At 45.8% G+C, this 14869-nt stretch overlaps 2 protein-coding genes across 8 annotated transcripts in view; one reads left to right on the top strand and one right to left on the bottom strand.

The window, feature by feature from the left end:
- Window positions 1-1287: 1287 nt before the first annotated feature.
- Window positions 1288-2231, top strand: LOC143305340 (uncharacterized). Its single transcript, XM_076688411.1, has 2 exons — window positions 1288-2122; window positions 2176-2231. Exons 1-2 carry the CDS (start codon window positions 1288-1290, stop codon window positions 2229-2231), a joined length of 891 nt encoding a protein of 296 aa, XP_076544526.1.
- The window catches only part of LOC117609861 (uncharacterized), a 261342-nt gene continuing 247771 nt past the window's right edge, over window positions 1299-14869 (bottom strand). For 2 of the 7 annotated variants that reach the window (XM_076688289.1, XM_076688288.1), the window contains 7 exons: window positions 3713-3767; window positions 3414-3650; window positions 3244-3300; window positions 3101-3168; window positions 2633-2896; window positions 1515-2535; window positions 1299-1431 (listed from right to left, as the gene is read on the bottom strand). In XM_076688289.1, coding sequence (XP_076544404.1) covers window positions 2376-2535; window positions 2633-2896; window positions 3101-3168; window positions 3244-3300; window positions 3414-3650; window positions 3713-3757 — 831 coding nt within the window. In that variant the 5' untranslated portion in view covers window positions 3758-3767 and the 3' untranslated portion in view covers window positions 1299-1431; window positions 1515-2375. Of the gene's footprint in view, window positions 1432-1514; window positions 2536-2632; window positions 2897-3100; window positions 3169-3243; window positions 3301-3413; window positions 3651-3712; window positions 3768-7803; window positions 11295-14641; window positions 14785-14869 lie in introns of those variants that run through there. The other 5 variants (XR_013062184.1, XR_013062183.1, XM_076688290.1 and 2 more) reach the window with 4 other exon arrangements.

Raw genomic sequence — 14869 nt, forward strand, 5'->3', positions numbered from 1 at the left:
CCCGGATACCCCCATCTTTGGTACCCCGGTAAGTGATAAACATAACATGAAAGGGACGATAAAACGTAAACGCATAAAACCGCAAGCAATTGCGATCAGATTCGAGGCAGGAACATCCTTCTCTGAAATCCTTAAAAGAGTAAAGAGGACGGCAGGACCCTCGCCAGAAGGAATAAAGGGTGTCCGACAGACGAGAGCGGGCAACCTATTACTCGAATTCTCCCCGAATGCGGACGTAGAGGCATTTAAAAAGACAATTGAGGGCAAGCTTGGAACGGAGGTGACCATTTCCAAGCTCCAAGAAAGGACCGACCTGGAGATTAGAGGGATAGACCCTGACGTAGAGGGGGAGGAGATGATCCGCTGTCTGTGCCGAAGTAAAATGCCCGGAGAATGAAGTCCGACTAAAAATTCTTAGAACAGACCCTCGTCGTAATAAAGTAGCCGTTGTCGAAGGGGTAGCAAAGGGAAAATTAAAGTGGGATGGACTATCGCAAATGTGAGAGAAATTCCTCGCATAATGCGATGTTTCAAATGTCATGCGATCGGTCATGTCGCGGCGGCGTGTAAGCGTTTCCCTGCACCTGATTTCGTCCTTTGTAGGCGATGCAGAACCGCAGGGCACAGCCTTCGTGAATGTAAGGACGAGCCTCGCTGTAGGCTTTGCCTGGAAAAAGGGGCTAGTGGGGAAAATGTTAACCACGTGGCTGCCTCAGTGAAATGCCCTATATATAAAGAAGCCGTTAGGGTAAAGAAATTAAATTCGTGAAGATCTTACAGATCAATCTAAATCATTGTAGAACAGCTCACGACCTTATGATGATTACAGCGGTGGATTGCGAAACCGACCTGGTGGGGATCTCTGAGCCCTTTAAAATCCTGGAAGATTGGTATACTGACCAGACTGAACGTACGGCGATTTTCGTGACAAGAAAGGGTGGGGCTTCTAACCCTGGGACTAAGATCTCGTTTAAAGACAGCGGTTTTGTAGCAGTCGAATACAGCGGATTTTTTATTTTCAGCGTATATGCCTCTCTAAATGTGCCTCTCCAGGAGTTCGAATACTTCCTGGTGACATTGACAACGGCGGTGGAAGCCTGTAAAAATAAAGGACACGGTATTATAATTGCAGGTGATTTCAACTCGAAATCCCCTTTATGGGGATCTGATAGGTGGTGTGCTCGAGGTAGAAGTTTGTTCGAAATGGCTACCTCTACCGACTTACAACCAATACTAACGAAGGGAGGAAATACCTGTGATCGTGGTGGGAGATCCAAGATTGACATAATGCTTTGTAGTAAACAAGTGGTAAATCTCATATCTGACTCAGAGGTTCTGGACATTTTTTCGGCATCCGATCACAGATACCTGTTACATGCTATAAGCGCCCCAGGAAGGGCAAAGGGAACACCAGGCGCCGCGATTCTCGACCTAAAAAGAGGCAAATTAGACGAGAAGAGATTCCTCACCCTTTACCTAAAAAAATATAGTAATGAAAAGCAGGAGATACTTACCAGACGTAACTCTATCGTGGACGTTGATGATTTTATTACAGATTTGAATAAAATTATCAAGAAAAGTACGGTGCTGAAGACTATTGGTCGCAGAAGGGGCCCTCCGGCACCCTGGTGGAATGAAGAGGTTGCCAAACAGCGTAAGGAGGCTTCGGTTGCCAGGCGGCGATACATTAGAGAGAGGAGAAAACATTGTAATGAACAGGAAATCGAGAGCAAGCTGAAAGAATATAAGAAACAGAAGAAAGAGCTTAATAAAGTAATTAGAATAGCAAAACGAATGAGTTGGTTTAGTTTCCTTCGAGAAATAGATAAAGACATCTGGGGACGACCATACAAGGCGGTGATGAAATCAGTTAAGGGTAGAGCGGCCCTAGAAATTCTTAGCGCTGAAAAAGTCAAAGAGGTGGTTAATAAAATGTTTATCTTTCACCCTGAAAACACGATATCTCCCTCAGTAGTAGGAAACAGAGACACCATAAATGAAGATACATCACCTGACACGACCCATATCACAATGGAAGGGGTCATCAAAGCGGCTGCTCGCTTAGCTCCAAAGAAGGCATCAGGACCCGACGGGATAACCTCAAGAGTGGCCAAAACTATAGGTATCGAATCTTCTGTGTGGATGGCATACATTTATGATGTATGCTACTCGCAGGGGTACTGGCCGAAACCTTGGAAGACTGGGAGATTAGTCCTTCTCGCAAAAAGTAAACCGTTGTCCAAAAAACCGTCGTCTAACGACCAAGAAAAGGCATACAGGCCCCTATCGATTATTTCCTGTGTGGCCAAAATGCTAGAGTACATTGTAAAAGAAAAAATATTGAATACGCTCACCCATTATGATTTCGCTCAAAATCAATTTGGATTCCGGAAGGGCCTTTCCACCTTGGACGCCATGTCAGAAATCACAAAGCACAGTACTAGAGCGAGAAGAGATGGCCACCATTGCATGCTAATAATGCTGGACGTTAAAAATGCGTTCAATACGGTCAGATGGTCCAGCATTATTAGAAGTCTGAAAGAACGTAAATTTCCGCGAGCATTGGTGGAAATGATTGAAAATTATTTTAACGACAGGTGGATTCTGTACGAGGGAGATGATGAGTACTCACGCTTTCAGGTTTTCGGGGGGGTTCCCCAAGGCTCTGTGATCGGGTCTCTGTTGTGGAACATTCTGTATGATGAGCTGCTGAAAATAGAAATGAGAAAAAATGTATACCTGATCGGGTATGCAGACGACCTCGGAATAATCATAATTAGTGAAATTTTGACCAAGTTGATTCGATTGGCTGAATCCACTCTGAAGAAGATGTCGGTTTGGTATACCCGTGAAGGACTCGAGCTGGCACACTATAAAACAGAGGCAATTCTGCTCACTGAAAAGAAAACACCAAAAGATATCACATTTAAATGTGGTGATGTGGATGTCAAGGTGGCCTCAGAGGCCAGATACCTCGGGGTCATTCTGGGTAAGAATTTAGGTTATAAGACACACATAAATACCGTGTGTAATAAAGCTTTAAAGTATGCCGGTGCATTATCAGCTTTACTACCAAACACACATGGAGCCGGTAACTTACCCAGAAAACTTTACTACAAGGTTATTGAGTCCGTGATAATGTATGCGGCCCCAATCTGGGGAACCGGTCTAAAAAGAAAGGGTAATGTGGATACTATAAATAGGGCCCAACGTATTGCACTTCTTAGAGTGGCAAGGGCTTACCGCACGGTATCCTTCGATGCCCTCTGTGTTTTGACGGGGCAGGTGCCATTGGAACTCCTGGTTAAAGAAAGAGAGAGAATATTTAACAAGAGAATCATATTACGCAGGGAACTCACTGAAAAAGAGAAAGAAGAGGAAAGAAATCTTACGTTACAAAATTGGCAGCGTACCTGGGATTCGTCTAGTAAAGGCAGGTGGACGTATAGATTGATCCCACTTATTAAGGATTGGATTACGTGGGGCCCTGAACACCTCGACTTCCATTTGACGCAGACTCTGACAGGACATGGATGTTTCGGGACATTCTTAAAAAATAAGATAAAGAAACAACGAAGTGACAGTTGCGGTTCTGTGCGGAGACACCTGATGACCCGGTACATACTTTGTTTGACTGCGACCGTTGGTGCCTGGAAAGATTACACATGAATATCCAGCTCAAAGAGGATTTAGAAATAAATAATTTTATTACCTTGATCAAAGACGATAACTCTAGACCAATAGTACTGCAATTCATTATAAAAATCCTAAAAGGGAAACAAGATTATGAGAAAAATGTTTTAAAAACCTAAAATCTTAGGATATAAATAGGATAAACAAAAAGAGGATCTAAGAGCAAAAGTTGTAACACTAGAAGTTAAAAACGTGGCAAATTGCCTGTTAATATCCGTGTAATTTAGGGGTCTGCTATAGGTATCAACTTTTTTCAATAAGATAGACAAACACGTCTTAGATGTGTTATACCTAAACCGGTGTAACCTTAGTTTGGGATGATGATCAAAGTTATAGGACGATTATAATCGCCCCCATACACTTGGCCGGTTCGAAGGAACCCCCCCCCCCGAAATAATGCTTTTACAGTGGTGCCGGGGGTGGTTGGTGTATCGGATAACAGGCGGTCGAAATCGAGGAAGGGTTTTTAGTGGGTATACCAGTTGTAACTGGGAGCCCCATACTGCCTGTTGGCGTGCGTAATGCATTTTCCCTTCCTCGTTAAAAAAAAAAAAAAAAGTGCGGGTCACTGTGGGGGTTTTAGCCGGTAAAAATCCGGCACTACCCTCGGCCCCTCCCCAGGGGGACTGGGGGCGTCTTTGGAAGATTTCCCCCACGAAAAAAAAGAGTTAGGTTTAAGTTAGGGTAAGGTTAGGTAATCTACCTATTAAATTACATATTTCCATACATGTATTTTTTCATTTCCATACTACGTATTTGTTCATAGTTCATACAATTCAAAGATTATGGTAATCATAATTTAAGGCAAAAACTTAAATAAAAAATGACTTTCTATGATTTGACCAAACACATCTCATTGTTTATAGACGGAAAGATATGCTAGCGATCATTTTTAGGCTACAAGTTGCTTATACAATAAAATAACGCGGCGGTTAACTGCCAGCGATTAATTGCTGGCGGTGAATTGCGGACGCGATGAATTGAGGTGGCGGTGAGAAGGGATCCGGGGTACCAGGGAGAGAGATCTGTGAGGAGACCGGAGAGCGGAAAAAGCAAAAATAAACACGTAGAGTCAACAAAAGTATATAATTTGATAAGTTCCAATAGTATAATAAGAATAATACGAAAACTAAAGAATTAAGAACAGTAAAGTAAGTGAATGTGAGAAAAGTGGAAGAAGAGGTTAGGGCGGAAGAAAAGGGTTATGGGGGACCTCTCCCACTAACCCGATACGAGGAGGAAGATGAGACAGGAAGAAAGGAAAACGAAATAAAGAAGAATAAAGAAGAAGAAAGAATAATGAGTGATAACGAAATTATACAGGAAAGAAATAGTACAAAATTAAACAAAAGAAAATTTAAAGAGGACTCTGAGGAAGAGGCGGGAAACGAGATGGAAGGAAACAAGGTTGGCAGCATGGCGGACGAAATGAAGGATATAGAAATTCAGGAAATCATCCAGTGGAAAGAGAGCAGAAGAAGTAGAGGTGTAAGTGCAACAACAGTTGGCAACACTAGAAATAACGGTAAAGATTCAAAAAACCAGACAAAGGAAACTAATAAAAGCAAAGATGCAAAGAAAAACGTGGTAGCTAATAAAGTGAGAATAATCGAGAATATGGGAATTAATAAAAAATACAGAATAATCGACGAATCTGACGACACTAAAGGGAAAAATAACAGGGAAAACGGAGGGGAAAAATACAAGGAAATAGAACAATTAAAAGAAAACCACAAGGTAAGCGAACACACATATAATTAAAAAAATCAGGAAAGCGAGGAACTCTACCAAAGCGAACTGGAGAGTGGAGAATATACAATAAGCGTAATCCTAAACAAGGAGAAGCTATCAAACAAGAGAAAGTATAATTTGGTTAAGATTTACAATATGATAAACATTTTAGGTGTAAAAGTGACGGAGATCAGAATGGTGGCATTCTCAAGAGCAGAAGTCACCATGTATAACAGAAAAGAAGCCAACAAAATAATAGAATACGGAAGACGCAAGGAGGCTGGCTACGAAGCGTATATCCCGAAAAGGAAAAGGACAAGAAGGGGAGTAACCAAAGAATGGGAGGGGTCACTGGATGAACTCAAAGAATGACAGGACAAGGGGAATTCGAAGCCCAAAGATTAAAGAGGAGAAAGTTAAGGGACGGCAAGGCTGTCTGGGAAGAAAGCGAAGCGGTGCTATTAACGTTCAAAGGAGACTCATTACCGACAAAGTTATACATTGGTCAAGGACATGTATGGTTAAGGATTGAGCCCTTTGTCGAAAACGTAAAACAGTGCTTCAGGTGCTTCAGATATGGCCATCTACAATCAATATGTAAATCAAGAAGCAAACGCTGTATGATTTGCAGCGCCGCATACCACGGGGACTGTAATAAAGAACCCAAATGTACAAATTGTGGAGAGAGTCATAGATCCAACGCCAGAGAATGTATTATTTTCCAGAGAGAAAGCGAGATCAAGAAGACTATGGCTTACAAAAATGTATCGTACACACAAGCAAGAGAGATAGTAAGAGACAAATATGCAGGACGGAAATTTGATTTGGATGTTGAAAGTAAGAAGGAATTCCCGAAACTAAGAAGCAACCCAAGGAAAAGGGGCGATAATTGGGAGAAGCTTGAAGTTCCTGAAAGAAGAGGAGGCCAAAACGAACGGAAACAAAGAAGAGGCCTATACAGGAACAAAGATAGAGGCTCCAGTGATGAGAGTGACAACGGAAGAAAGTATAAGAGAGACGAACAGTACGGCTCGTTCAAATATACAGATAGAAACGAAGAGAGAGAAATGCGAAATGCCAATAGGCAAGGCAGGGTGAAAACGATGAATCGGGGGCCCTTGGCAAGAGAAAGACCGGGGGTGAGAAACTCACCCAACGTGGACATATGTGAAGGGTATAACCACGAACACGAAAAACAAAGGAAAGGAATGGCCAGCAAAATAAGGGGGGAAAATTACAAACTCCTTGACGAAATTAAAAACAAAACTGACGCTGAAATACTGGATCAGATCATACTCGTAATAAAGGAAAGGAACTTATTAAATAATTTTGAGGAGAGAATCAGAGAGATGAGACGATGCAAGGAAAAGGAAGTACCGGTGGACCCGGAGGAGGACAAGGATCCCACTATGAAGCGATCGAACCAGCGAGAAACAGGCAAGAATGTTCGCAAAACAAAGGGAGAGAAGAGAGGAAATCAAAAGACTAAGTGAACAAAAAGATACAAACAGTCAGGAACCAAATGGAAAAGATGATAACAAAAAAGAGACAAGATTGGAAACCCCCCCGCCCCCAACCCTGGAGAAGGAGGACGAGGTTGTGGAAATAGAAGAAATTGAGATAGAAGCTACCACGGAAAGAAGAAACAGTGACAAATCGAACAAGAGCATATAAGATGGAACAAACAGCTGAGTAATAAAATCAAAAAACGAAACTAAACAATTGTACAGCTAGTAGTAAGGAAAGAATAATCAATACTAAAACTATTATAACACAGTATAACCGTAGTAAGTAAGGGGCAAATAATATAAAAAAAAAAAAGGAAAAATATATATAAAAACAAAAACAACAAGAAGAAAACTCCATATATAGACACTAGTATATAATCACTAATTATAATCACTATATATAGTATAGCTAATAGTATAACGCTAATCATAAACTAATACTTACATATATAATAAGAAAAAATATAAGATGCGGGTAGGAATGTGGAACGCCAGAAGCATAAGAGGCAAAGTGGCTGAAATTAAGGCAATAATCGACGATTATGATATACTGGCAATAATGGAAACGTGGTTATATCCTGAATTCGAACTAACGTTCAAGGGATACAATGTGATCAGGAGTGATGCCTTGGACAAGGCAAACAGGGCAACCAGAAGAGGAATGACGGAGGGAGGACTCTGCTTCATAGTGAGAGACCAAATAAAAGTTAAAGAAAAGACTATAGTGGATAATATGAGCATGGAAACGCTAGCGGTCACAGTTGAATCGGACGAAGGAGACACGGGCCTGATCCTGACGTAGAGAAGAACACAACGGTAACACAGTGGAATAATCTGGTAGACAACCTGGAAACAAATATAAGAACCATTATTATGGGAGATATGAACGCCAAGAACATTGCGTGGAACTGTGCGGAAAATGATACACAGGGGACGAGATTGGCGAGCGTAGTGGAGGAGAGAGACCTGTTTGTTGCGAACAGGGACACCCTGTCGCGCCCTGCCTTGGGCTCGCACAGAGTATCCAATATTGACCTAGCAATAGTAAAATTTGAAATGTTACAGATCCTGAACGCCGAGAACTCAGGCCTAACGCTAGGTTCGGACCATCAAATTGTCAATATACATATGGAAATAAACGTACCACCAATGGTGGGGGGGAAGAGATTCTCGACAAGAAAATACGAGTACAGAAAGGTCAATTGGAACGTATTCCAAGTAAAAATGGACGAAGAGGCAGAAAACCTCTCAAGGAACGAGCCTGACGAGATAACAGAAGCTGAGGAGGAATCCGAGCTGAGAGAAGCGATCTATAGAGGCTTAGAGGCATCGGGAGCGACTAAAACCAAGCAACAGCGAAATAACCAAGAAAGGGAAGATGGAAATAATAAAAGAAAACGTAACAAGCAGAGATGGTGGGACGAAGATTGTGACAAAGTCAGAGAGGAAAAGAGGAGGGCCCTGATGGCCTTCAGTAGAAGACCGAACGATGAGACGTGGAAAGCTTATAAAATAAGCGACAAAAAAATGAGAGCAACGGTCAAAAAGAAGAAAAAAGAGGCATGGGAAAATTTGCTGAAAGTGTAAACCATAGCTCGGATTGTAAGACGCTGTGGGAAAAAATCAAGGGACTTCAGAAGGGAAGGAACCCCCCGCAAAACCTCATGACTAATGAAGAAAGGAACGAGGCAGAACAGGCGGAAATAGAGACAATCTTTGACGGAGAGGTAAAAAGGCACTGAGACCGATCGCATTGACAAATTGCCTAGGGAAGCTAATGGAAAGGATAATTAACGCGAGACTGGTAAGCTGGGCGGAAAATAACAATATCATGCACAAATGGCAAAACGGATTCAGGCGAGGAAGGTCCACGATAGACAACCTCGTACGATTAAGAACCGACGTGCAGGATGGCTACAACAATGGCAGAGCCACGCTGGCAGCATTTTTGGATGTAAAGTCAGCATACGACAGAGTAGATCACGGAATTCTCCTGACGAAATTGATGAAGAAGAACTGCCCTACAAAAATATTTAAGTATATAAAAAGCTGGCTCGAAAACAGAACAGCTACTGTGGCGAGGAGACTTGAGGAGGACGCTGATGGAAGTTTGTCACAGGGGTCGGTACTCAGCCCCATATTGTACAATATATATACAAGCGATGTGATGGAGGGGATCGACGATGAAGAATTGGTAAAACTGCAGTTCGCGGACTATATAGGTGTATATATATATCAACCAATGATTACAGAAAAGGTAACGTGAGGAAAATGGAAACGGCCTTAGACAAAATAATCGAAAACTTAGGTAAAATAGGTTTGACTCTCTCAATAGAAAAAACGGTAATAGTAAACTTCACAAGACGGAGAAGAACGCGAAGGTTCGACAGCGGAACGGTTTCCGTGAGGGTGGGAAATGCGAACATAGTAGAATTTAACGAAGCGAAATTTCTATGAATAATTTTTGACAAGAAATGCTATTTTAAAGAACACACAAAACATGTAGAAAAAGTAGCAAAAGACAGACTGAACATGATAAGATACATTGCACACATCGCGCGAGAGGTAGACCAAAATATTATGCTGACGCTATACAAAGCACTCGTCAGATCAGTAATAGAATACGGGGCTATAGTGTACATCGACGGTAGCGTGAATAATATAGATAGGGCAAATAAAATCCAAAATGCGGGTATCAGAGTGGCGATAGGCTACAGAATATCAACCCCCACAAATGTCATGCACGTGGAAACGGGAATAATGTCGATTAAGTCCAGAATAAACCTGTTAGCGGGAAAATATCTATTAAAAAAAATAGGAAACAGAAAGGGAGAATTCCTGGAATGGTTCTATGATGCGTGGGAGGGAGTTAGAGATCGATCGGAAAAATGTTGGACTTACGTAATGAAAATTTTCAGAAAAAACGAGAGATTGATGGAACTGGCGAAATCCGGGGCTGAGAGCCAGAGAGTCGAGATACTGGGATGCCCTGAGCTCTGGGTGGAGTGGCGGGCCGGGGAAATGATGGCACTGCCGAACGTGGCACTGGAAAGCGTCCCGGCGGAAACAAGGCAGCACTACGGGACGATAAACGAAAGCTTCGCCGAGATTTACACTGACGGCTCGAAAAGACAAGGAGCCACGTCGGTGGGAGCAGCTGCGGTAACCAGAGGAGGAAACACCTGGGAAGAGAAAACAGTCAGTATGGACCCAGGAGCCACAATATTTACGGCCGAGGCCACAGCTGTGGCGGAGGCGCTGAGAACCTACAGGCAATCCGGTGACGAAAGAAGACTCCTAGTGTACACCGACTCCGCGAGTGTGTTGAAAGTTCTAGAAGGAACTAGAAATAAAAGTATAAAAACACTAAAAGGAGTGAAATTATTATAAAGATATTGAAAGAACTGAGTGAAATTTACGCAAAAAAAAACATACCGTGTGACGAGAAAATAGATCGTAAGAGAACGCCTGTAATATTTCTATGGATCCCTGCCCACAGGGGTATTGAGGGTAACGAAAGGGCGAATGTGGCGGCCAAAAGAGCCACGGAACTACCGCCGAACCCAGAATATACGATACCGTACGAAGACCTGGTAGTAGAACTAGTGGAAAGTGAGTGGAAAGACTTTACATCGATTATGAAAAAAGAGGCGTGTCATAAAGGTGCGAGGTACTTTAATGAAATAGACACTAACGAGAACTGTAGAAGACCGTGGTTTGAAAAATTCGCGGTACAGAGCAGAAAAGTTATTTCGGTAGTAAGCAGGGTAAGAGCTAACCACTTTAACATAGGAGAGTCACTTGCGAGAAACACTTGATGGAGGACCCCGGGTGCGAATGTGGCGAAGCGATGGAGGATATCTGCCACGTCTTGTGGGAGTGCGAAAAGTACGACCACATTAGAGGAAAACTGCGTGAGAAAGGGTTTAGGGGCAGACCCCAGTATCAAGACTTAATAAGAAGGGACAAACCGGCCGTCTGCGTGGCCGTTGCAAAATTCTTTGTAGAAACTGGTAGAATAATATGATGCGCGTGCGCGGAGTGAGTGAAGCGATTGAAACATAAAAACCGGTTGCGAGAGTAAGCGTGAGAACGATGGGAATGGAGGAATGAGAGAGATGTGAGAGGAAATGTAAGGAATGGAGGGGATGCCGGCTTGGGGAGCCTGAAGAGAGGAGGGGATAGTGTGGAGGCTAACACACGAGTAGACGAATGAAGGGTCTAATATTCTTTTTTTACATAAAGAAATAAATACAAAATAAAATAAAAGCAGACAAGCTGCTCTGCTCTGAAACCCGGCGCTGACGCACGAGGATCTCTGGGCCGATGTGCCACTTCTGATGAAGCTACGAATGAATCGACCTGAAACAAGAGAAGAAGAAAGTCAATAAAAGATGAGATATTTGAATGGAAAGAAAAAACAGAGCATGTAAGCGGAACTGGACTTCGAGGTACGCGAGACAAGTTGAAAAGAAAGAGGGGTGACTAAGCCCAAGTAGTATGGAAAAATAAGGAAAACCAAAAACTCGAAGAATGGTTACCGAGAGCTCGGTTACTTAAAAGATAAGAATGGCTGATTGAGAGAGTGTGAATGAGTGCGAGAAAGAGGAGTATGAGTGTGTGTAAAATAGACTACTAAATATTATATCATATTGCACTATATTGTATAACATATATAACCAACTATAGAATGTAAAAGTAGACTAAGAAAGAATTGTATTGCAAACTGTAGGTTGTCTGGGGTGTCACGGACAGAAGACAAACAGATGGAAGATAACTGATGGAGAGTGTAGGCGTGACTTTCTACGGTTTGAAATAACAGTACGGAAAAGCAGTAATGAAAGTACGGAATGAAAATGAAAAGAAATAAAAGTAAGGACAATGTAAAACTGATGAAAGACGGAAAAGTGTGAGACGATGTACAAAGAGTAAGAAGAGTAAAATTCAAAAAGGCGCTGCCAGCCCATCTTCGTGGGCGCGTGGCCGATACATTTCGTTGGGCAACATGGGGACAGCAAAGTCCCCAAAAGATGCCAACCCTCACAATTAAGGGGATGCTAAAGCATCCCATTATTTGAAATTGGTTGAAGTTTGAAGGAAGGAAGGAAGGAGGTGGCGGTGAATTGCTGACGTTGAATTGCTGACGGTGAATTGTGGGCGGTGAATTTTCCTAGAGTCATGAATGTACCATCCGGCATCATTGGCAAAAGATTCTCAACAAAAAAATTTGGGTACAAGAAAATTAATTGGAACGTATTTAGAATCAAAATGGATGCCGAAGTTGAGAATCTGACGCGGAGCGGACCCGAGGTAGGGAGTGAAGCGGAGGAAGAGATAGAATTGAGGGACGCAATATACAGAGGTCTGGAGGTGGCGGGAGCCTGGGTGGGCTGATGGGGGGAGTCGTCAACGCGGGACTGGTAGGGTGGGCGGAGGGCAGCGGCATCATGCGTGATTGGCGGGGCGGATCGACGATTGACAGCCTTGTAGGACTGAGAACGGATATACGGGGTGGCTGCAGCAACGAAGGGGCCACCCTGGCGGCGTTTCTGGACGTCGGCCTGCGGCGGGGTCGATCGCTTCATGCTGCTCACAGTCTTGGTGAGGGGGGGTTGCCCGATCAAGGTATTCGGGTGCGTCGGGGGTTGGCTCGGGGGAGGAGTGGCTGCGGTTGCGGGAGGAGTCGAGGATGGCGCGGGCGGCGGAGTGGTGGGAGGGCTGCCCCAGGGATCGGTGCTGGGCCCTATATTGTGTAGCATCTGCACGAGCGGGGTCATGGAGGGGGTTGGCGGCGAGGAGTTGGTGGAGCTGCAGTTCGCAGACGATGTAGGCGTTTGTGTGTCGACAATTCATTGTAGAATTGGTAGTGTGGGGAAGTTGGAAACTGCTCTGGGCAAAATGATAGGAGGCTTGGGAAAAGTGGGATTGGCCCTGTCGGTGGAGGGAGCGGTGGTTGTCAGCTTTGCGAGGTGGTGGGGAGTGGGGGGTTCCGATGGTGGAGCGGACGGGGGGGTCGCGGTAGGGGGTGGAGGCGCGAGAGTGGTTGAGTCGAATGAGGCAAAGTTGTTGGGGATGGTCTTTGATAGGCGGTGCTGTCTTCGCGAGCATACGAGACGCATCGAAGGCGTAGCCAGGGATGGACTTGGCATGCTTGGATATATCGCGCACATGGCGGGGGGCGTGGACCGAAGTATAGTGTTGGTGCTGTGCAGGGCACTGATTGGATCGGTGGTTGAATACGGGGCCGTGGTGTGCATGGATGGAGGTGTGAATTGTATAGAGGGAGTGAATGGAGTTCAGAGTGCCGGGATGGGGGTGGCAGTGGGGTGTGGAATGTCAGCGCCTGCCAGCTTCGTACACGTTGGGGCGGGGATGGTGGATCTCGGGACCAGAGTGGGCCTGTTGGCGGGGGTGTAACGGGGTCGGTCGGTTCGGTGCGCACGGCGTTGCGCACCGCGGCGGTTTTCCCCGTGCCAGGGTTCGCATGGGAACAGGTCGGTAAATAACGAGTCGGTGTTAGTAGAAAAATAAAATGTTTATTTGGCCAAAGAGTGGGGCATCTAGCAGCGGCTGCCCTCGCCGGCTGGTCGGGCGGTGCTCTCCTGCCTCGGGAGCTACAATCAAAGTATCGTCTGGTGGTTAGACGCGTGGAGCCAAGCTTAAGCCTAATGTACAGGACTTATGACCTACGGTCGGAACCCGGTCCGTCACAGAAAGTACGCGGCCTTAATTCTAGCGCAGGTCGTAGCCATCGCTACGCGGTCTTACAACTAACGGCGCGATGTCGGAGCGCGGAGTGAAAGCGCTGAACGGAGCGCGAACGCAAACAAACGCAAACGTACGCAAACGCAAGAGAGGTCGAGTCGGGATGGGATTGGCCCGGTTGGGCCGACGGTGCTTATTCAATCGCGCTGCGGTGTTTCGCGCGGCAGTGGAGTTGCTGCCCGCTTGCCTCACGCGGCTCGTCTTCTCGTACGCCGAGGTAGAACCGAACAGCGAACGAGTCGACGACCAATCCTGGCCAGCCTGGGTAACGCCACAAAGCTGGACGGAATCGGCTGCCAAAGGCAAATTGCGGTGCCGAGTAAGCTAGCGTTCGGAATCCCCGCGGAAGCACCAGCAGAGATTATGAACGCGCACTAGCTTGGTCATCCCGGGTCAACCACGGGACTGACGAGGCTAGGCGCCTACGGCCGCTGGACCTAGGGGAGATGCCAGGTCGTAGCGTAGTGCAATGCTACGGCCCGTTGGCCAGAGATCTCTTCGCCAGGTCAGCCATGGCGTCGAGAGCTCTGGTGCTCCGGTCCGGACCTCCGAGGAGGTCCCCTCGGGGCCGAAGCCCCAAGGCAACTCATCGATCCGCGCATCGATCGGTCCTACTTATAGTCTAATTACTCGGGAGTGGGGATGCCGCCGCGGTGGGGGCCCGCGATGCGCGACGCCGATCCGCGGCTGTCGTCGCAGGGGGGTGCCTCCTTAAAGGGGTGGGTGGTAGAAGGGGGATATTTTGAGACTGATTTTGTGGAGCCTGGGAGGGGGTCGAGGAGTTGCCGGGTGGCAACTGGACTTGTATGGTGAAGGCTTGCAGAGGGGATGAACGGCTGGTGACGTTGGCGAGATTGGGTGCTTGGCGCCCGGCAGTCGGGATGCTGGAGTGCCCCAGGCCCTGGATCGAGTGGAGAGCCGGGGAGATGATGGTGGTGCCGAGTGCGGTTCTGGAGAGCGTCCCGGCCGGGGCAAGGCGGCTCTGTGGGTCGATCGGTGGGGGCTTCGTCGGGATGTGCACCGGTGGTTCCAGGAAGCGGGGAGCCCGGTCGGTTGGGGCGGTTGCGGTGGTCAGAAGACATGACACCTAGGAAGAAAAGACTATTAGTATGGACCCAAGAGCCACCATATTTACTGCGGACGCAACTGCGGTGGTGGAGGCTCTTAAGACT

The sequence above is a fragment of the Osmia lignaria genome, chromosome 5 (assembly GCF_051020975.1).
Source record: "Osmia lignaria lignaria isolate PbOS001 chromosome 5, iyOsmLign1, whole genome shotgun sequence".
NCBI classification, from domain to species: Eukaryota; Metazoa; Arthropoda; class Insecta; order Hymenoptera; family Megachilidae; genus Osmia; species Osmia lignaria.